General features: G+C 37.5%; 1 protein-coding gene across 1 annotated transcript in view; it reads right to left on the bottom strand.

Moving 5' to 3' along the window:
• Window positions 1-5,835: 5,835 nt before the first annotated feature.
• Window positions 5,836-24,199, bottom strand: part of ELP2 (elongator acetyltransferase complex subunit 2) — a gene marked incomplete at both ends in the record, with an annotated part of 38,705 nt that continues 20,341 nt past the window's right edge. The window contains 12 exons of the mRNA XM_081996957.1: window positions 5,836-5,992; window positions 6,970-7,083; window positions 7,614-7,756; window positions 8,264-8,385; window positions 10,002-10,188; window positions 10,621-10,693; window positions 15,104-15,161; window positions 15,313-15,408; window positions 17,719-17,788; window positions 19,879-20,067; window positions 23,311-23,460; window positions 23,946-24,077. Coding sequence (XP_081853083.1) covers window positions 5,836-5,992; window positions 6,970-7,083; window positions 7,614-7,756; window positions 8,264-8,385; window positions 10,002-10,188; window positions 10,621-10,693; window positions 15,104-15,161; window positions 15,313-15,408; window positions 17,719-17,788; window positions 19,879-20,067; window positions 23,311-23,460; window positions 23,946-24,077 — 1,491 coding nt within the window. The remainder of the gene's footprint in view (window positions 5,993-6,969; window positions 7,084-7,613; window positions 7,757-8,263; window positions 8,386-10,001; window positions 10,189-10,620; window positions 10,694-15,103; window positions 15,162-15,312; window positions 15,409-17,718; window positions 17,789-19,878; window positions 20,068-23,310; window positions 23,461-23,945; window positions 24,078-24,199) is intronic.

Raw genomic sequence — 24,199 nt, 5'->3', positions numbered from 1 at the left:
ATTGACTTCCTTGAAATTTTCATCAGCTTCTAGTTACTTCTAGGTCCCAGCCCACAAGACAGACAACGGCAGAAGAATACCTTTTTTTCTTCTTTTTTTTTAAAGGCTTAGCATAGTGTGGAACCTGTTCCTTCTTTCCCATTTTGTAACTGAAAAAGGGGCACAATCGATAGCTCTGCCGCTGGCAGCAGTGTTTAGAGAGCCTGCCACGTGGAGCCCAGGCAGGTGTTCCTAGGGCTGAATGTCAGCATCTCTCCGCTTCCCAGTGTACACAGGAAGCTCATTTTGTCCTCCAGGTCCCAGTGCACTCCACAGCACCCTCGCTACTAAAGTCAGTGTTAGCCTTCCTTTTTGGTCCAACACAGACTTGAGGATGCCTACATTTATTGAGATTATCCAAAGGTATCTTAAAAATAAACATTTGATTTTGGTTATGGATCTGTGATTATAAGCAATGAGACCTAGGCCGTTTCTTGCTTGCTTTTTCAGAGATGCCTCTAACGTAGGACAACACAATCCTACTCCTTTAGGTCTGACTATGTAAAACAGTTTGTTCATGTCCTCAGCCATGAGATCTCCTCAAAACAGCATAGAGCCAGTAAAATACTTTTGATAGTGTCCATCCAAAATATTGATGGGATGGCTTTACCTCAAATATATCACAAGGTATTAGAATATTCTTTGCAAAACCTTACTTTAGCCCATCAATGTTTTCATCCCCATTCTCAATGGCACTGTACCATGTGTAGGGAATTTCAGAGCACTGTGTCCCTTGCCAACAACTCATTTCTTACAGTGTTATTTCAGACGACAGTTTACCACACTGTCTCCTACTGCATAATGGTTATAATCAGTAAAAATATTATTCATTTTCAATTATTTACTTGACTAGTCTCAAGTCTTTCAAGTTTTGATCTTTAAATAACTCTAGAGCTTCACTTTCAGAAGCAGAAGATGCATAAGGGCTCTTACAGGTTCACTAAAACAAAGGAAAAAGCCTCAGAGAAACTACAAACTGTGTTCTCTGTGTCTTTCCTGCAACTTTTTAATTTTTAAGTTTAAAGAAGTCTTTAAACATCTTTGCTCTGCGATAAAAGGGGGGTTTTTTGTCTACGTAAAGATGCCAGAATTAAGATTTCCCCCTGCAGAAGACGACAACTATCCTTTCTAGCGGTGCGCTTTCCAGGGGGTCGTTAACGGGACACCTTGGAGAGGCTAATGCCACCAGCTTTTGACTCGGGTATGGGGAGATAAAGCAGCAGTTTAATTTACAATGATAAACACTATGGTGCGTAGTATTTGAAAGCAAATGCCACTGAGATTGAGACTGGGATGATTACAGGCTTTTGAAATATATTTATGGCTATAGTTGATGCAGAAAGATGCAACAGCTTGTATTTTAAAATGAAAAAAAAAAATTAGAAACTTACTCACCAACTGCAGTGTAGGAAGCAATTTGCTTCCTGGAATTGAGATTTTAGGATGAAAGCTGATACAGCTATTGTGATATTTTCCAATAGCAACCATATGGACAACACAATAAACTGGTTTTAGAAATAGATGTTCTGTGTTGTTTTTCCTCTTGGTACCATGCAAGTTTTACATCTATTCGTAAAGACCATCAGAAAGAGAGACAATTAAAGCATTGATTTTTCACATAAGGGAAAAATATGAGGTGAGTGTTGGCATTTTGTCAGAGCTTTAGTTGCATATTTGTAAGTTGGTTTTAAGTTTTTACCCCAGTCTCTTAGGAGTACACCAATCTTGTTTCTCAGTTTATGCACGTGGACCCACATCCTTATGCCTTATTTTAATCAACTGGATGATCTAGTTGAAGATGACCCTGCTCATTGCATCTAGTCCAAATCCATCCTCATTTGGACTAGATGACCTTAAAAGGTCCTTTCCAACCCCAAGATTCTATGATTCTATGATCATTTCAACCCAGGTCTGTCTGAAAGGTAAAAACCCACAGATTTTATAAGATTGAGATGGAAGAAAAAAATTCCATCAGTGCCTAGACAAGAAGCTGCACCTTGAGCTCACACACTGGAAATGAAAATCGACACGTAACAGCTGTAAAAAGCAACTGTTCACAGGAAAACTAGCAAAAACTCACAATCTGGAAAGAGTCCAAACCTGTGGGAAACAAGGCCTCATCTGCATTGGTGGTTACAGCAACATTTAATTAAGCGTACGCTATTATTTAGTAGTAAGGTACATGAGCGCATGTGTCAATCAGCCCATGGTACTTCAAGAAAGTAGCACCTGAGGGCTGCAGAGGTACCAAGCAGCTCAGCTGTCAAAACCTGCACAGACCCAGTTCTGCACGTTTTGGATGCAAAGGTTGGTTAAAAACCCTGGACAGTAAAGTGTAAATAGCACTATGGAGAGCCTCAGTTTAGAGGGGATGCTGCATCAGTTTGGCGTCCTGCTAGAGCAGAGAGGTTTAAAATACACTGCTCTTGTCCAAAGTGGCAACAGAAATGAAGACAGAAACTCAGAAATATGTAATACCACTGGAGTCTGAAATTCACACGGAAGATTAGGCTGCTGTAGGCAGGTGCATTTTGATCTGTACCATTTGCCTCCGGGCTGTCAACACTGGAAGAGCGTCCTTATGCCTTACCCTCGGACTGGTGAGAAAGAGCAAAGCTGGGACCATCATGATTCCAGACAGTCAGTTCTTACCTCTGACCGTTGGACATCGTCTTGCATCACAATGTTATGGGAAACGCAATATCAGAGAGAGTTTTTCACAAGGAGGGTGGTGAAACACTGGCCCAGGTTGCCCAGAGAGGTGGTGGATGCCCCATCCCTGGAAACATTCAGGGTCAGGTTGGACTGGGCTCTGAGCAACCTGCTCTAGTTGAAGATGTCCCTGCTCCTTGCAGGGGGGTTGGACTTAGATGACCCTTTAAGGTCCCTTCCAGCACAAACTACTCTATGATTCTACGATCTGTGTTGTGAAAAGTTGGAGCTTCCTGAGATTGGAGTTGGCAGGGCTTACCCTGAAAGTCTGGAAGATAAATGAGGAAAAATAAAGGAGATTGAACTAAAGCTGAGGTAAGTGCAATGTCATACAATGAAAACATCGCTATAAAGAAGCACCTTGCAAAGTATAGAGGTTAACTCCATCTTTGAAAATACACCTGAGTGCAATTAGAGTTTTCATTTAAGGCAGGCCATGGAAAATAACCACATTTTTAGAGAAAAAAAAAAAAAAGGGTAGGAATGGAAAGAGGTATGGCACTTCACAAGAGAACAGCAATGACAGAGCACCAGCAAAGCATAGAAGAAAATGTAGAAATAAAAATAGATATAAATAGCAGTTAGGTATCTTGGTAGGTAAATGGGACTGCGGACAGGTTAGTCAGGTAAATATGATTGAAACCATAATACTATTTTTTTCAATGTATGAAAGAGTACATGAATGTATGCACTATTTTTAATAGTCTCTCTGAGTAAGTATATACAGAAGAAAAGCACATGGAAGAAAATAAAAGCAATAGCCATTCAGTGGACAAAAAACCCCAGTAGATTCTTTCAAATAAAAACCTCATTAGACAGGTTTTGGGATTCCAGCGGTATTTTAATGAAACCAATAAAGCAAGGATAATAAAGTAGAATATAGTAAGTGTCTGGCAAATCCTTGCTTTTCTTCCACTTTTTATAACAAAGAAACCAAACAAAAGAGAAAACAAATTTTCTAGGGACTCTTATAAATCCTACGGGGTAGTGTTTCGCTGTTTAAAGATCTCTTTTCTTCATTAGGCAGCCGATGCTACCCCCAAAATGATTGCTATAATTACACTGATTTTTCCTTGGTATCACACTTACATTGATATAAATAATTTTCTGATATTAGTTGAGATAATGAAACCAGTATCTGACTTGTTACCCTGATACTAATTTATGGGCTGGTTTGAAAAGACTTCAGTGTATTTACCAAGAAAATAAAGGCATATGTAAAAGTCATGGCCACTAAATACATAGTAAGATGATATGTGACAAAGATAACACCATACATAAAAAAATATTAATCATGCGTCAAGGTGTCTCTTGACAACCTCTGACTTAATTGCAAATAAAGTGTCTATTGCAAATATCTAGACTTGGGAGATGAACAGACTAATCTATGTATTTAAAGTTGGAACAATGAGGTATATTCTTCAATGCTACTGAGTCAAAAACTCCCAGGGGTAATGGAATGGATTACTAAATCATGTAATAGCTGATGTTTGTTTAATGACAGCATTTCACAAAATAAAAGAAAGGGACAACAGGTCTTTTCACTTTTGCCTATAGGCAAGAGGGGCTGCATAGCAAGACATACTAGTATTGGAAAGTATTATCCAGTATAATCATCAAATTGCAGGTAAGACACCAAATTACAGTTGTGACAGAATAAATTTCCACCTGTGGTAACTTTTTGAAGCCTCATGAATGAGAAGTTATGTCTTTCTTTTGCCAGGATACAGTCTACGGTTGTTTAAAGATTTCCAGACAAGTAAAATACACTACTCAAATGCTTAAAGCACACATGCAAGGAAAGCATGGGGTACTACAAGTAAAACATAGCACAGCATCTTTATTAAGAAGTCAGGTTTTATTCCTCTAAGTTGTTTTACAGAATGATTTTTTTAATGCTGAAAAACAGAATTGAAAATAAAAAGCTAAAATAGAAAAACCTTTAAAACATAAAATATAATTATTCTGAAGAGAGTTTGGCCCCCTCTGAAAGAACTGTTCCTTACCTAAAGATGCAATACAGTAAAAAGTTACGCACAATTACAAGTATTTCTGCGCTACCAGTTTGGGTAGTCAGTGGTTCTGGAACAAAAATAATTTCACTCCCAAAGTTTAACTGACTGCTAATTTGACTTTGGAATTGGAGACAGACCTGCTGAGGTCTATTATCATTCTATATAAATTACAAGACAATCAGAGAAATAAGTTAACTGGTTCCACTTCTCACCAGAATAGACAAGGAGCACTCAAAATTCAGGAAGAGTCCAAAGGCAGTATAAAGAACGACTGCCACCTTTCAGCTCCTACCTACTGGTATTTGTAAGCTTTTCGAGACCAAACTGTAGAGGACAGCCCTCAAGCAGATTAAGAGGTGGCTATTCTATAGCACTCTCCTCAGAAAGGGCTCACAAGTACACAGGGGAGACACCAGAAGACTTAAAGCCTAACTCAGAGACCACCTAAGCCCCACATGACCAAGAAGCATGAGCCCAGCACTCCGCATAGCAGAAGAAAGAGGAATATAGACAGGAGAAACAAACAAGCAGGCCAGTCCAAGCATGCAGACACAAACTACTCCCGCTAAAGTAAGGCAGTCTAAGACTTGGACCAGGGCCATAATATATGTTCAGAAGGCAATTAGAAAAAGCGGTATATTTAACTCTGGCCTCTGGTTAACTGCACACACTTAAACACACGGTGTCAGCACTGGCAGGTCAACTGAGAGTTGAGTTTAGTAAGAATAAGGAGTTCAAAACAACTCAGTACTCCATTTGCAATCCCAAGCACAAAAGAACCGAAGTACTGGAAGCTTCCTACCTACCCCCGGAGTCACAGTGAACAATCCTGTTTCATTACCCTTCCTCAGTTCCAGGATATTCAACCAGAACATATAAAATACTTCATATTCCTGGAACTGTAGAATTAGAAAAATATTTGCCATTTCAAACAAAAGTTGCTTTAATAAGTTACATGTCAGATGTTTCACTTTCCACAGCAGAAAACAGAAAATTCAACAATCAAAACGGTTAAAGCTGAAATAAAATGTTCTGAATCTGTTTGGCACGGACGGGCCTGCTGTCTTTGCTAAAGAGCAAATCTGTTGACATTGAATATCTTAACACAGTGATCAGCTCCACAACTTGCAAGCTGCAACCACTCGCTGCTGTTCTGATCATTATGTCCAGCTCTGCCTGCATGATGTCTCCAACATAAACGTTTCACAGCAAGAGCATGACTTTGGCTGCAACAAAAAGAAATCCATACATAACTGCAAAATGTCAAACACAGTTGGGCATGTGAGTGTAAACATCAACATTTATATAATTAGTACTCTCTTTTTTAACACTACCAACTGAAGAAAAACTGACTTGTGACAACCAGCAGGTATTAAGTTCTTAAAATAAGTAGGGCCATTAACAGTAATGACATTTTATCCTTTCACTCATCAATAATTTAAACAGCTATTGATTTAAAGTCTTGCCACATTAAGCTGTAGGTCTAGCATCTCAATTACTGAGATATGACAGATTTCTGGCTTTTAACCTGCCATTTCCTGTTATCTGATGTCTCTTTCCAATTCACTTCAAGCACACGCAGGCCAAAGTCACCACCAACTTTCATTTCTGGTACTACCAATGCCTGTATGTGAAGGAAGGATCTAGGAGAGTGCTCCAAGTGAAACATTCAAAGTCCCTCTACAGAGAGTTTCTCTAGCTGTCACCACACCATCACATATAGCTTGTCATTTCTTTGGTTTCTGCTAGAAGCTGCTCTTGAAAACTTGCTGTCATCCACTCCAAAATGTTTTGGCTGATGTACATAGACAGTGATTCCTCCCCCTATCCCCCGCCCCGTGTTTTCTGTCATCTATTTTTTAAAGACCTTTAGCCATAAAAAACAGTTTTAAGTGAGGCCAAAGAGTAATATTTCTCAAAGCATTTGCATAGCATGAAGTATTTTGGGGTTTAAACCCCCCCCTTGGTTTTCATTGGGTTTTGTTGGGGTTTTTTTAATAAATCTAAATAACCAGTATTTTTATTTCCAGGTTTTGCTTAAAGGCATCTCTAGACTTTCAGGGATCATCCTTCTCCTAAAAGGATGGTAACTTTTTATGCCCAAATAAAACAGTTTCATATCATTTTATACTATCAGAACAGAACGCCAGCACTATTAGCCTCAAGAATAACATTTCCTTGTTCCTCACTTCAAAAGACATACCTGTTATCCATCTCAACACACATGGTCCAATCAGCTAGTGCTGGTTCTTGCCCACTCTGCTTCCATGTGAACAAGATAATCTTCCCATTCTCTAAGCCTACGGCAACAATATACCTATCAAGAGAACAACTGCATTAGTTCTGAAAGAGATTACACGAAGCAGCTCAGTGAAGTCAGCTCTAACACAAGCTAGAAAGAACTTGCAAACACAGTGTTGCATCTCGCCCTTTGAGTCAATATTTACTTTTTAATGAAAAAATACTAGAATTTAATTCAAAGATTCTTCATTAAAAATGAGCAAAGCAGAAACCTGCAAAATGTATTTGGTTAGGAAATGAGTAAGGAGCTTATTACAGCATCAACCAGTCAGTATTGTTGGAACAATGAATGTGTTTCAGGTGCATTAATGCCCCCTCCCCTCCTCTTTTTTTTCTTGTTACACTGTTTGGAGAAGTCACCACACACCTGAAAAGAAGGCTAGGAAATAAAAAAGGAGAGTTAATTCAGTTCAAAGAATAGTCAAACTATTTGACAAGTAGATTTTAGGAGCTGCTTAGCCACAGGAAACTGACTAAAGTGAAAAAAAAAAAAAACAACCGATTTCAAATTAAACACAAAATGGCATTATAGAAAAACAACAATACCTTCCATCAGGAGTGAGCACATGGCTTATACTAACAGCAGTAACGGAATCCCCAGCATCCAGTACTGTTGAACAAGGCTTGACTGAATCCAACATATTTCTTTCAGTAGTCTCAGATAACTCACACTGGCCCCAGATAATGACCTGTAAGAAAGACAATCATGCAGGAATGTTCACTTTAATCTTTTTGTAAATGCATTTACAAAAACATAAGGAATAACTGACACTAAAATACTCCCAGGCCACAGAACAAAGTAGATGACCCCTAAAATAGTAAAAACGGTCTATCTACAAAGATTCAACTTTTTAGACAGTCTGTCTGATTTCATTAAAGATAGTGACAATAAAAACAGGTTCTGTTATGAAAGTTAAAGAAAAACTTAAGAGACTCCTAAGAGTTATGTGACATATGCTTGTCTTACTGTATGAAAAAACAAAGGAAGAAAGTCCAACTGGCAGACCACAGTCTCGTACATACATATTCAAGCACTTTATTTAGGGTATGAAAGTCTCACTGATTTCTGTGGTTAATACACACAGTAAGCTTTTTGTGTATCTATAGAATACAGGCTCATTAGAACACAGCATTTGCTAATCTAAAATACATTTAAAATAATTCTGGGCTTTTAAAAATCCTTTTATATTAATTACCTTTTTGTCCCGACTGCCAGTAATAAAATACTTGCTATCTGGTGTCCAATCACAAGACCAAATTATTCGACTGTGAACAGCTGTATTTTTGTCTGTGTATGCACAGCAACTGAAAACTGGTCCTGGAATAAAACATATAGAGGAAAACGCTTGCTTCAACTACTCTACATATTAAAAGTAATTGTTACCCTTACTTACTCTATGTAGGAACTGCAGGAATACTCAGACATTATTCCACTCATCTTTAAAGCAACTGGGAATACTTAGCACCACATAAATATTTTTCTTCCAACACTTACCACAATGATAACTAGCACCTGTTCAAGACTGTATCAGTCAGCCCTTATAGCACTAAAACAGTAGTACAGTTTGATCTTCTACACACATATCTGTTTCAGAAGAATTTAAGTTGAAGTATAAGACCTTCAGGTTCTTTCTATACAAGTTTTTTCATAAGAACACTGACTTCAAAAGTTTTAGTATAGTGAAACGTTTACCATGTGTACACTTATCCCCAATAATTTCACTACAGTTCCTATTTACCAGTAAAGCCCCAAGAGCTCAAATCATAATGATTAATCTGTTCCCAAAAAGTCAGGCTGTCATTTCAATATGCATACAATCAGGTAATAAATTTGATCAGCAGATCAGTAAATGGGAATGACTTTTTGAAGTAGAAAAGGCTGTCATTTTGGAGCCCAGACTCTGAACAAACACCTCTTAGGATGCCAATACCAGTAGTTTTGCTTTACACTGAAAACGATCTTCTCTGTAGACAGAGAAGTTATTGATGAACAGATGAAAAGAAGATTTCCTCTACTTCCTATGAGAATTCATACTCCTTATCCTGAAACATTGTGTAACTACTGTGGACAATATGCCAAGCTTTAGAATAGAAGTCTGAATAGAACAGAAATCTCAAGCCAGGATACAACCGGACACTGTCTGAAAGGGCCAAAACTCACTGCCAAGTCTCTAGGAAAACTGTACAGAGGCCAGTAGTGTTTATGTGCTATTAAGCCAACAGTGCAATGATAAACGTTTTCAGCACAAGCATCTGTTCTAGGAAACCATTAAAATGTTCAATAGCAGTCTCCTCATGATTCTACAAGGCTCAGAGTCTTAATGAGAAAGTCAACTGAATCTTTTCTATCAGCTCTTTTCCCAGACAGAGACAGTCCTAGTCAAATTAATCAATTGTGTGGGATTATCAGAAAGCCATACCAAAGACAGAGATTAATCCTATCAAGAGTCTCAAAGTGTCATGCCCTGCAAACAGGGACAAGGCAGTTCTATGAAGGACACACACGTAGCAATGAGCTTCACAGCCTATCCTGCACAGATCACTGAGATGTGGATCATCTTGGATAGAACACCAGTTTGATGTTCAGGCATTACACTCCATCACGTATACTTGATTTCAGTAAATCCGAAACACACAATCACAAGTAGAAGGCAAGAGGACAAACAGCAAACTTCATTACATCCATCAATCAAACAGCATTTAAAGCCTGATTATATTCTTCTACACATTTTAATTCCTTTTTTAGCTTTCCTATAGACCATTAATTGCACTTCTTAAAGTCACAGGAGCTTACAACACTATTAATTCTTAAATGTTGTAAGGAAAATAGCCATTAAAATATTTTACCAATTCTCTTTCAAAGATTTTTAAAGCCAGAAACACTGAACAAACCACAAAGTCGTCAAATGTGTATATCCACTTTACATATTTTACCTGACTCTGATGAGTCTTGTTTCCTCCACAGTGACCAATTCCTGTCTCTAGAAACCGCTAATAAGAATTTGTCATTAGGAGAAAATGCCAGCTGAGTAACAGTCAGATTGTGAAATGACAAACTCTGCAGTTTCTTCCAAGAAGTAGTGCTCCACAAAATGATTGCTGCATGTTCTTTTTTGGAAGCCTGTATTGATGGAAAAAATATCAGTGAGAATTATGAAAGCAAATATAAAAGTCACATGTTTCAAGATCCTAAGATGTTAGGGGACTTGTTTTAAGGCTTGCAATCAAGTTAGAATAGCTTTCCTCTGGGAAGTTTCAAGATTGTTTCACTACCCTCTACTAACGCTGACAATATACCAGTAAGAAAATGTTTTATACCTGTATTTGTTAGAATTTATCTTACTACTATCTTCAAATGAATCATACATAATTTATGAAGAATAGCTTCTCTGCATTCACTCTCACCTTTGCAAGTCAACTGTCATCGATACAAAATCCTTCTCATGTAAGTGAAAGAACAGAAATCAGCCCAAACCAGATTCTGACTCCTCCTCTGTCAGTCCTAGAAATCTGCTGGCACTTTTCACTAGATGGTGCTAGAATCTTTTCTTACCTTACATGCTGAGGCAATTACACTGTTTGCATTATTGCAAGCAACACAAAAAATTTCATATCCATGTCCATATCTGAAATAAATGTGAAAAGATATTTAACACACGACAGTCATTTTTGCAGTAGGTATCAAGGTTCTTATGTTAATTTAAATCCCTTTGCAAATATGAAAGGCACATGCCAGGAACTTCTTACCACTGTTTCAGTATTACGTCCCAAATACCTCCTAATAATGTTCAGCATTCAACTGAAACAACATCTGCATAAATTCTTTCACGTTTAGGAACTGACTACAGAACAATCTCTCTAGCTCATTCCATAGTCCTAAAGCGACAGCACTGCAGAAGCTACACTAATGATTAATAAGCAGACTAAAGCAGCTTTTCACATATTATTATTTTCCTTATTCTTATTTTAAAAGCAATTTTAACACTACCAAGAAAAATCAGAAGCCACATATTTGAAGATCACCAATGAAATACACCACAAACGCCCAGCCAAAGGATGCCCATTCTGTGAAACACTAAAAGAATTTCTGAACTAGAGAACAAGAATCATGTCAGAAAAGGAAAACAACACTGTAAAAAAACCCAAAACTTCTAGCTTCCTCCAGAAATGCATTTTTAATTAGTCTTTGCACAAGTTCTCCTGGAATTCAAGCTCACAAGTCTGGACGGGGATTTAACTAATAAGCAGAAATGCCACACAGACTAACACAAATTAAAATCAGTCACAAAACAGACTGGAAGTAGAGTAAAATTGGAGATGCAGTCTATAAACAGTGGACAAATTCCAGCTAAATATCAGTTGCAGGACCAGGAAGGGGCGGTGCTTTGATTCCTAGCTCTGAAGAGATGGGCAGTTCTCCTAATAAACTCCTTTGGTCAGCAGTGTTGCAAAGAAGTTCTTATACGGGATTGATGTTCATGGGATTCCACTTGCAGCCAAAACAGCCATCTGTTTAAATGACAAATTACTGAATGTATCTGTTGAAAGAGTCACTGCCAGGCATATCTCATAGACAGACTCCCACACTCACCTCTGAAGGTTGGGGATGCATTGCCTTTTCGTGAAGAGTAACTGTGCCTGCACCTTCAGTGGGGAGAGATACTGGTAGATGCGCTTAACTGGAATGTTAATTTGCAAATATGATTGTATCTTATAATGATGAGGGTACTACTGCGTGTCTTCCCCTCACTCTGTCACCAGCAGGAGTTTTATCACAATGCTCACTTTTAAAGCACGTTCTTAAAGACTATTTTGTAGCAAAAACCATTGAAAGTCAAGACTTAAAATCTGAAAAGTATTTATTCCATTAAAAGTATAGATTTCCTGAAATTCAATGAAGGAAAAAACTTGTGGAACAACTTGGGAAAAAAGTCCTCAGTTACTTTGGTTTTATCTCCTAAATGTAGTATTGAAGAGCACTTGACAGAAAAATTTCGAGCTTCTGCAAGCAACTTTGTTCTTGCTAAATAGAAGCATTATAAAGTAATCTTTCTCTTTAAATTAAACCCTAAATACTATCTTTTGCAAAGTCACATGAGCAGGACTATCATAGGTCAGACCGACAGCCTATATAGCCCAGTGCTGTCTCAGTAAAGAGAATAAAGTTAGTGGCAATAGGAGATGCTGGCCACAAGAGTTGCATGTGCCTTGGAAGTACAGAAGCTCCAGTACAACCCCTTCCCCTGCCCCCATACACACAATCTGATCCCTTCATTATGTAGTACAACATGAAAAACAGGTTCACAATGGAGAGAAGCATGAATGAATAATGAAATGATATTTCAACCACAAGCGATTTTGCCTTAGCAACGTGGAATTTGTATAGCATATTCTTCTGCACAGATAAACTCACTGGACTCTCAAAGTACCCAGAGAAGTAATTACAGTAATTTTCTAGTGTCAAAAAGGATCTCTCAAGACTTCCAAATGTACTACATGAAATGTACATAACATATAAACATATATATTTACCTCAACACTCAGGTTTTAATCTCAGCCTGCTGCATATAAACTCTCTATAGTCATTTTCCAAGAGGATAAAGATTAGCATCCTCTCACAGGATTTATCATATTTTTATTTTAAAGTTATTAGATTATGTATAAAATTCAGCAAGTTCTTCTTACTAAAACCTACCCAAGCAAGCAGTTTTCAAAACCCAACTCCAATCCTTCAAAACTTGGTGTCAAGTTAGAGCTGGAAATACACAAACATCAATAACAAACAAGCTATATTTAGCAAGTCAGTTCCTCATACTGTTTTTCTGCTGCTATGGCAACTTGAAATCTACATTATGAGATTTCGTTTTACTTTCAAGATTATCCTGAGCAAAAAACCTGAAAGTCTATGAATGTTTTACATCTCATTGCCCTTGTATAAAAGAATCCCTATCATCAGCAGTGTCTCTAAAAAACAAAAAAAATTGCTCAGGTAAGTCACCTGAAGACCATCATAAAATGGAGTTATTTTAATGAATGCAGGATATAAAAAACAGGTAGGCAGTATTCCTGTAGCAGAATATCAAAGATTAATGTCTCACTAGACTTTGAGAAATGTCAAAAGCAAATGAAGAAAAATTTTGGCCTTGGCTCCTTTTCACTACTTACAGATCCCTCATCAACCTCCTTATGCGAGTGGGTGCATTAGCAGCCATAGCACGCACAGGAGACGCGGTTAACGCAACAGTTAGAAATTACAAAATGTGCAGATATAGTCTAATATCCACCAGCTTCCCTCTCAGAAGCACTTTTGAGTACAAACACAGTAAAAGAGCTTCAAAGCACTCAAAGAAGATTAACTGCCCGGTTGAAGGTAAAGATGAGCTCCCACAGAATCTCCCACTTGGTCAAATAAAAACAACCTGCAAACTGTTTTCCCAAAGCTTTTTATTTCCTACCCCCCAACTGAAGTCACAAAACTGGTAATGTATAAAGGTAGCTGTAATCATCAGCAAAGGCTCAACATTCTTCTTGTTCCTGGCCGAGACCACTCTTTCAGGCGACTCAGATAAGTAAACCCGTAAGAGCTTGAGATGATTCATTTCTTCGTGCTATACTTTGAAGATTGATAGTAAAACTTTGAAGATGTGAAAGTGCAGCCTAATGTTATCGGGATCGTTAGGGAACAAACGAGGTGATAACTTTCATTTGCAAATTGTTGTGAATCTTGGAAAAGATGTATTTTCTTGGAAAATACAACTGAAGAATTCTAAAACCCTGCAATCTCAAAACAATTATTGTCATGACCACGTAACTTTTTGCAATCCACAACCAACTCTGTCACCATTCAATTGTGGAAGCCTGGCTGTCAGAACAAGGACATGATTATATCGACTTGAACAACCCTGGCTTTGTTACTGAAACCGATGACTGAGCAAGAACCTTGAGCAAGTGAACTGTCTTTGATACATGAACAATAAGGAGCTTCATACTGTGATAAACAACTTAGAAGAAACTAGAAACTGCAAGATCTGGGAATGGGTGGTCTATGGGACAACATGTAAAATGACAGTTACCAATCAACAATTAGAGTTAAGCGCGTGATCAGCTGCTTGTGGCAAATGGGGAACAATGTCCAGCACGTGGACAGTGTGTTAACCTATAAAAGCTGTGCATTTTGCTATAATAAACGAGAATGACCATACCCACATTGGGACTCATCATTACTCCGGTTTCGCCTTCCCACTCTGGCAGCATTCAATACCTAAACTGGTTTTGTAACCATCTTACTCAACATCCATCACTTTGCTCTACCACTAGACACATCCTATTTTGGCTGCTGCTTCCATCTATTGCACCTTACAACTCTTCTAGACTTTAGGGGGAAGCTCCTCCTTTGATGCCTCAGCCTTTACTTCCATACCAGAAAGACAAACTTGCAAGTCTGTGCCAGGGAGTGGAAAGAAGCAGAAGACTCCTTATGCAGAGAGACCTTTAGTATGGGCAAGATTTTAAGCAGATGTGCTGAGCAGACATAAACAAAGGCTGCAGCATGGAGAGAGAGGCCCATCATATTCCAGAGCACAGGTAAGACCATGAAAACATGCTGCAGGTTCTTACAGCAAACAGAAACCCTACTATTCTCTTGGCACAAAGAGGAAAGAAAAAAACAACAAAAAAAAAACCCCCAGGGATCAGTGCCCTAAACAGACCTTCAAAAGACAAAACATCCAAAGGGACAATGAAAGTCTGATCATTACAAATTCAAAAGAATAGCTTTGTGCTAAAAACCATACATATTTCACTGCTACAGAAACAACTAGTGAAATAATATTTTGTGAAACATCAGTTCTAACTTCCATTTTCCACAGGTTCCTAATTTTTATAGATATATTTATTTATTTTACAAACAATACACTGCACACAAAGTCAAATCAGGTAGTAAAATAGGAAGAATTACAAGACTAGACTACATTAATATGTTGCAATAGCTTTCTGGAAATTTTGTAAATTAAATAAAGAAGAAAAATAAAACTTACAACTTCTGAATTTCAGGCCACAAGGTATTCTGCAGCAAGTGATCCTCTGGAGGAGGTTCTAAAAGACATTTGTACAACATAATCAAATTTGATGCAAAATAGTCTAAAAATCAGCTAAATAATGCTTCAAGTTTATATCCAATGAACCTCATTGGATGAATGGATCCAATGAAACTCTATTTCCTACAACAGAAAAATGAATCTCATACCTGTAAGGATCAAGGGTTGAAAATAAATCTCAGGATACTGATTTGAAATGGTATTAAATGTTTCTTCATCCTCAGCTGGTTGAACAGACATATCTCCTGTTCAAAGTAAGGACTTCATTAGCTACAGCAAACATACTTTACAGGAGGGGAAATATGAGCACTTATTATACAAGTAAAAAAAAATTTTTTTTTTTTTTTTTTACAACATAAGTAATTGAAATTAGGTTTCTCTGAATTACAGGAATATGAATATTAGAATCTAGTTATTCTAATGCTCATGAGAATGAGGAGGAGAAGATAAAAAAATAATTTAATCTTTGGACTAATTTCATTCTGAGACTGACCCCTCTCCATCAGCACAGTCTCTTTTAGAGATTCTTAAAGAGACTTTGATTTACCTGAAAGAAGCAGTCACCAGGAGTTGAACCTGTGCTTCACCAACATTAAACCTTTCCTTCTGTATTTGAAAATGCTTAAGGCAAAAATCTCAGATACCAGTGATGAATTCCTAAATTTAAGGTAGCCCCATAATTGAAAAGCCATACTTGCAGAAGGGCATCTACAATTTTCAAACTTCAGCAAAACTGCCAAGGGCTCACTCAGTCCTTAGCTTTAGGCAAAATTATCAGAAGTAACTGAAATTACTCAGTTAATTCTAAGTTAAAATTGAACTCTGTCTTTCACTTTGAACGTATTATTTAAGAAAAAGGTACAGAGTTGGGAAACAGCTGCTCTCAGACAGAATCTATCTTTTTGCCAAATGTACATTTAAAATACAGCAGTTTAAAAAAGCAGGTACAGAAAAAGCAGAACAGAAAGACCATCTTCTCATTCACCCTGTCTTCTCTCCCCTTGAAAATTAAATTAGCCGCATTTATCTAATTCAAGATCGTTATCTGATCATCGCTCACCATGAAGATTCCTCTGCAGAATAAGCAAGAAGAGAGGTCTGTAGGGCTTTATCCTAAGCCATCAGTGCTGACAACATTGGGTGGGCAATGGTGGACAACGCAGGAAAATTTGACAGCTTTTCTACTCATACTGCTGCTTCTGGGTATGCCACATGACACCAATGGAAATTAGTTATGCTATGTGTGACGATACTCTAGAGAAGGAAGTTTTGTTCCCTCTCTCAGCAGAAGGACCCATGAGATGGCAAAAAAAAAAAGGAGTTTTTGCCAAAATGTATTTTATGAGTTACTTCAACAAAGCTACTTTTCTTTCATAGAAGATTTAGGAAAATTCAGCTGTATCGCCACTGAAGACCCTGGAGACAAAGCTTATTAAAAGGCTTCCTTTTTTAATTCACACCTTCTGATAAAGGTTTAAGCAAAGAAAAAACCGGTCTGACCTAATTTGTAGATTACAGTGCAAGCGCATTTTTACCAGAGAGTTTATTAAACACCAGACTACCAGTCCCATCTCCAGTCTCAAGACACTACTCAGCTATTTTTATGATTCTAGATAGATGTTTGTCCCTCCTTCCTTGTTCCCCCCACAATGCAGTCCCCACCACTCTTCCAAGAAAATTCATCCAGTGCCTCACCAGCCTTTACCAACACAACACTGGTTACTGTTGGCTAACTAATTCTTCCTTCCCAAATACTTCACAAAGCATCATTTACCTGGAGAAGGTTTATGGCTATTTTCACTGAAACAGAAAATGTGACTGATCCCTCTCAAAACATCGTTACTTCTGTAAGCCTCCACAAGAATGCTAACATTTGAGGAGATTGTGAAAAGGATTCCAGAATATAGCTTCAGAGGTCAAGATATTTTACAGAGAAACCACAAGTAGCAACAGGTAGTTCTGCTTTAACAACTCTGAACCTAGTTTTCACAGCACGCTATTCAATACTAATTTTTTTGGCTAAAAGTCATCAGTTTTCTCAGGTAGTGAGCACGGAGAAATCGGAGGAACAATGGCAGGTCAGGGAATTCAAATAATATCCTGCCCTGGCAATTCCCAAACTGATCACAGGAGAGCAATGAGCCCCAGTGCCTGTGTGAAACTCATCAAGATCAGCCAACAGGAGAGGCTCTTGGGAACACTGCGCAGACTGAGTGGGGTTACTTCCTACAGGGGTGTGGGACACAGTATAGGAGGCAGGGAAAAAGGATTCTGGGTATGCACAAGACATCAGGGGATGTGTAGGGGAGAAAACCAAGGCAGAGGAAGGGAAGAAAGATTGTCACTAGTGCTTTTTTTGTTATTATTTTTAAGCACCATATTTAGGTGCTGCCAGAGAAGTAAACACTTTGTATAATTTTAGTTCTAGATTCTAAATGTGCAGTCAAGCTTACAATCACAGCCTTAACAAAAAGACATACGCTAAAACAATAATTTAAAATTAAAAAAAAGTTTCCACATGAAGCACCATCACCATTATTTCTTATTAGCCATACCTTCAAAAATGGCTTTATTGGATAATCCCAAAGCTGGCACAGTTGCACCTTCTGGAAGATCAGATGATTGCTGAATAAAAAAAAAAAAAAACAAACCCAAACTAAACAAAGAAAGGTTACACACATTTTCATGTAGGTTCAGATTTCAAAGACCACAGTTTAAGAAATCCCTGTGATAAAGAGACTCTTCTGAAGAAGCGGAGTACTTTGAAAAACTCCCAACTCATCCAGAATATACCCTGAACAAAATGAAGTCCAGTACTCTGCCAAAAAAGAAAGCTTTTCTAAGGCCTCAGCTCTAGGGTTTTGCTGTAAAGCATGCATCTTCATCCCTAATTTCAGGTTTTCTTCCACAATCTTATTTATTCTAGGATATACATGATAATTAATCAACTGAGAGCAGTTTTTAACACAATAGGACTGAGAAATAGCCTGTTCTGAGGTGAAATAATAAAGCAGCGTTTTGGAAAAGGGGACAGAGCGTGACTGCCTGTGCCCACAACTTCAAACACAGGTCAGGACATAACACAGATGTGGCTGGAGTATGTGGCTGTTCAGAGCAGCACAGAGGAAAGACCAATCATCAGACAAAAAACACTTCCATAAAGGTATGAGGGAAAAAGCCAAAATTTGGAAAGGGTAAGTGAAATTGGAGTCCTTTGTGCAGAGATGGAAAAAGATTAGATTTAATAGCTGTAAAATCCCTTCCCTACAGTAACTGAACACCTCAAAGAAAGACTGTTTTACAGAATTTGATTAATAATTAGGTGACAGCTTAAAATACTATGTTATTTATTTAGATGTTCATAAATTGATGAGAAAATGTATGACACACACATCAGTCTAAGGTCTCTGGAACAAAAATGTTTTTTCATTACAACCCAAATTATAATACGACTCCATGGATTTAAACTGAATATAATCCCATTCAACTCCTTTACAAATATAAATCTGGCTTTTTTGGTTTTAAGTACTTTTTTGGAGAAAGCGTTTGAGCTAAATTAAGAAAAAGCTTACCCACTGTAATGAAAAAAAGCATTCACAGAAAACAATTTCGATAAAGCTATTTAAGAGTAGCTGTATCATTAGAGCTCATAAAGCCTTCCTCTTTAAACAAAGCCCACGTGAAACACTTTGTCATATCATGAATCAAAAAATAGTATTTAGGAGGAACAGCTGATAAGGAAAGTCTATATAAAAGTAAAATAATGACGTCTGCCAGCATTATAAAAGCACAATGTTATTTGTACAATGTCATTAATGCAAATGCTTACAAAGTCTAACAGAATTAAAGTGCTAAACAGCTACTTATGTAACATCTTGCTATCAAAAATAAATAGATTTCTTTCCCAAATGTTTCAACTGTTAAGTGAAATGGAGCGGCTAATCATCGCTGAGGAGCTGCACAGAAAACACTGCTTTTGAGCCAGAAATGCAAAGGGCTGGCAAGGCACTGTACAGAGGCAACTATCCTGAATGACGTCTGCTCTCAAGAAATGCAGAGAAAACCAGAATTAGATCTTAAAGCCAATGGGGAGCAAACAAAGGACAGCAACTCTGCAGTCTTACCTTTCCACTGAGTAGGAAAATATATTTACCGAAAACTACGAACTAGAACATAAAGGCCTCAAGAAAATTTCCAATGCCAAGAGGAAATAAAGCATGAGCAAGTACATATTTATAAATATTGATATGTAACTAACAACAATGCTGAAATCTTTACACTATTTTCAAGCGTACAATTAAAACAAAAACCAACAACACATAACCACACAACAATAATTACATCTAGACAAGACTACTCAGTCTTAAATTAAGGAGAAGCACATTCCCAGGCTTTATTGTTTGCTTTCAAATCACCAAGTATGTACAGTAGTCTTAGTCTGACTTATTTACAATTTACCCATGCTCTCTGCAACCTTCAGACACCAGGTCTTGTTTAGTTTCAAATACAACCTGTTTTATAAGACAACACCGTGACAATACATATGAAACAACACACATGGAAGAAAACAGAGGGAAAGGAAAAAGAAGGTTAAGGTTTCAGAACTATTAAAACAATTTTTACAGAGTTTAGTGCAATTTGACGTTTTCTAAAGCATAAATTTTATTTACGTGAAAGCAGGCTGTCTTCATTTAGCATTGCTTTAGCATACTTACGTGGGAGCACAGCTTCTCCACTGGAATACCAGTGATGTTACTGAAATTTTCTATAAAATTCTTGGGAGCACAAAAAACTCGAAGCACTTTTTCATCTGCTCCCGACACAAACTGAAACCGGCCGATCATTGCCAGACAACGCATGTCATATCCATGTACTTGAGGCCTTGCAATTTCATGCCAGGTTACCTAAACAAACAGACATGCAGTTAAAACACAATTCTTAACCAGAGAAGCAGCAACATTTCCAGTTCAAAAAAATAATACTTTACTTGTTGACTTTTTTAACATAAAGGATATTTAATAGCAACCTTCTACTGACATTCATAAAGCTGATGTATGCTCACATACATCAGTTAAATCCTATTTTTCCACCAAACAATTCCTGTAATTAGTAAACTGTGTCCCTGCACAGATATGTTTAAGGCATTTGTTTACCTTTGTTACTAACGGCACACCACACTTCCTGTGACTTCTTTACACTAGACAGCCAGGAACAGGACATAATTTACTTAAGCAAAAGGAAGACTGTATGCTACTTAACTACTTTCAAAACAGTATCTCTGGAAGACCTAAGAAAGGTAGTGATAGTTACCTTGCTTCCTTCATCTGTCTTTCACAAAGCACAGCAGCACTGCTGTCAGCAGGCTACAGGTTCCTACTTCCCCCCCTTTCTTTAAATACTTGATTTTAGTGAGACCATTTAATAGAAGCTTTGCAAAAAACTGATGAAACAGAAATAGCTTCCTATAGGAAAAACATATGGAAAATGTTTGATGATTTTAGAAGTGTTTTCATTTGAAGTATTTTTTTTCTAGTTTCCTGAAATATTCATAACGACGCTTCAAGTATTAATCCAAGAAAACCATAATTAACAGCTGACCAGAAATAAGGTAGACAAGTTAGTTTTATAGTCATGCTAAGCAAAGAATACTAGCAAAAAAAATTATTTAAATTCCTTTTCTAAAATTCTAATTTATTCTATACATGAAAAAATTGACTCTCAAAAAAACCCACTTTGTTTTCTAGCAAACACACTTTCATGAAAAGATCTTTAATAACTGCCATTTGCTACTACTCCTACATGATACTTCAGTTGGAAAAATACAGTGTGCACTTCTGAGTTAACAGCTAGCAGAATTAGAATTAATTTAATCAATTAGAATTAATTATACTACTTCAGTATTACAATGCCTGAAAAATTGCAGCCAAGACAGAATTTACATTGTACTAGATATCATACAAACTGCAAGGAAAGGCATTAAGCTGACTGTGAACTGCACATAGCACACTAAAAATTCAATTGAGTTTTGAATGTCTAAGCTTTCAACAGAACCTGAATGGGGTATTTGAGAGATCCTACAAAATCCCATGTTTTCACAAGAGCTTGATCATTTTCCAATGAGAAAAGAGCATTAATTCTTTAAAAACAAACAAGCGAACATTGCAATAAACCCTTCCTACCCTTTACTAGGTGCATCATTGCAGACTTTAGAACACAGCACACAACAGGAATGAAAACAAAAACCACAAACCACAAAACGGACAACAAGAGTCATAAGTCATGCAATAGGTCAGGCAATAAGCTTCTTCCAGAAAAATCAGGGTGCAAGTTTGCATAACAAATTGAAGCTGACTGTTATCCCTCATTTCTGATATTTGAGCCCAGTACAATATCAGAATTGAGATTTTAAGAAAGGATAATTATTTGCATTTAACACTTAGTTCTCTTTTTATAAAGAAAAACATGAATATTGAGCTCCAGTATTAACTTTTCAGATATCCAAACTATCCATTGTGTCTTATTAAGACAAACACCAGGCATCATCTGTTGTAATTTTTCAGATGCTAAACTCAGTGTGGTAAAGAAAGTAAGGCATTTTAAAAGCCAATGTTATCTAAGTTGATGAGCAGTCGAACTAAACACCTGGTTTTCAGGGTTCAGAAGTCCTGAACAGATGCCTTCAAATGACACATTTCTATCTCAGCCCTCCACCTCACCCCACCGACAGGATACTGTAGCTTTCTCCCACATCCCATGCAGCAGCAAGTGTTGACGCTATTTGGATTTACACCTGGTCAAACTAGCCAGGTGGCTGCTCTGTGTCAGGAAGGGGAAGGACAATAACTCAGTTCGCACCAAACTTAGATATGAAGACTACAATCACTCTGCTAAATCAATTAATTCAAAAGTTTCAGAGACAGCAGGAACAGCTATACAAGTAAATCATACAAAGCTCAGCTCTTTCAGTAAATAGGATTAAAATTTAGCAAGCAGCATAAATAAAGAGTGGTATTTTGGCAGGTTGCTGAGAACGTGGTAGTGACAACTCTTTTGAATGCTGCCAATTTACATCATGGGCTAGTCCTGGACTTTCCTTCCATATGTCAAATCCAACATACCATCTTTTCGACAGAGCTGTTGTACCCTCCAGACTGGAGGTTAGGAGAAAAGGCAGGGAAGGAAACTGGGTATGGCCTTTCTACAACACCAGGCAAAGCTTAGCACTTGAGCTGGGATTGACACCACTTCTGCATGGAAGAAGGAAATCAAGGAATCTATGCCAAATTTACTCTCCCCAAAACATCAGACATCCTGTGCTGGTCTACACTACAGAAGCTTTGATGAGAGTTGTAATAGTCACCCTTTGCCTCCCCCAACTAACAGCACAGCTTGCACAGGGCCTTACATGACTTCAGTCTAGTTTCTGCCAGTGTCCTGAGTGGAACATTAATACTGTTCTGCCAGAAAAAGCTGCATTTGTAGATGAGGATAATGCATAAGCAACTAGAAACAGGAACTTTTGCATTCCTAGACAGAGTTTTTCACACCAAAATTTAGACTTATTTTGGAACACGCAAAGTTTTTCAGGAATAATTCTTCCTAAAAAGTTGTTTGCACAGGTATCAATTGCAATCATGCAATTCAGATCATCATTCCGGTAACACAGTGTCTCCGGTAATACAGAGTCATAAACAAAATAGTGTAAAAAATACAGTGAGAACTTTGCTTAGATTAAGATTGCATTAAAAAAAACACAACCAAAGTTGAGTTACTTTATGATTACCTACAGCAGTGCTTAGCCAAGTGTCAAACAAGGGCAATATATAGTTATTAGAATCAGCCATGTATTCCTCCTGAATTACTGCAGAGCCTGGTTTTTAAGACCCTGGGGGAACACTAACTGAAGGTAAACCAGAGGTGAACTCAGGATTAAACAGCAGTCATGCTATGTGATTGCTAAAACTGTCACTAGTGTTTTTAAAGTGAAAACAGCACATACTGAATGACCAAACCAAGCATTTACACAAGCAGTTTTGAACAGACCATGGCCTGAGGAAATTTGTTTCAGTTATATTCAGGTGACTTGTTCCAAATTCAGAACAGACAAGCCCTCTTTACCAAGCCAACAAAATTTTTCAAGATCGTACCTCTGCCTCTTGTTTTCTTTTCCATGGAGCAAAGAGTCTAGTAGTTTGATCAGAACCAACACTGATGATAAACTCTCCTTCTGGATCCCACTTTACATCCTCTACACTGTTAAAATGTCCTGAAATCACAACTTCTGGAGTCCATTCTTTCTATTAAAAAAAGTTACCAAAGAAGCAAGGAGTTTTCAATTGACTGATTGGCATATTGTAACCAAAATAAAAGTATCAACGTCCTTATTAAGAAAGCAAAAAAAAAAAGACATTTGAAAACAGCAAATTATTAGAACTCAGAGCAGCTAAAGAGACACAAATACTGATTTATTGCTCCAATCTAAAAGAAACTTATATTATTGGTTCAGCTGCTACTTCTGAACAAAGCACAACCACAAAAGAGTTCAGTCTATTCCACTGACTTTATGGGTCCCACAGGAAAGCAACAGGTTTTAGAGCCTGGGAGATTGCAAGCTCCCTTCTGTGCAGGAGCGAGACTCCTACAGAATATTATATTCAGAGAAAGACTACTTCATTAATTTCAAATTGTACTCTTACACTTTTCTATTAATAACAGAACTCACCTCAAGTGACATACAAGTGTAGTTATCTTAAGTACTACTAATAAAAAACAAACAACATACCTTATTAACTGTAGCCTGTTTCCAAAGGTGTAGTGCACCATGAAAAGCATGAGCAACAATCATTGAACCATCTGGACTAAACTGACAGTCAAAAAATCCAAGGGTATTGCCACCCACTTCACCGACTCGCACCTGAATTAATGGTCAGAAGTGAAATATCTGTGAAAATGGCCTTCCATTCACATAAATTCATCCTAATCTCACGAGATGAAAATGTATCTATAGGCAAGAGTTCACATTACACACAAAAATCC

Source organism: Phaethon aethereus, assembly GCF_964289735.1.
Source record: "Phaethon aethereus genome assembly, chromosome: 2".
Classification (NCBI taxonomy): Eukaryota; Metazoa; Chordata; class Aves; order Phaethontiformes; family Phaethontidae; genus Phaethon; species Phaethon aethereus.
This window is presented reverse-complemented; position numbering and strand designations above follow the sequence as displayed.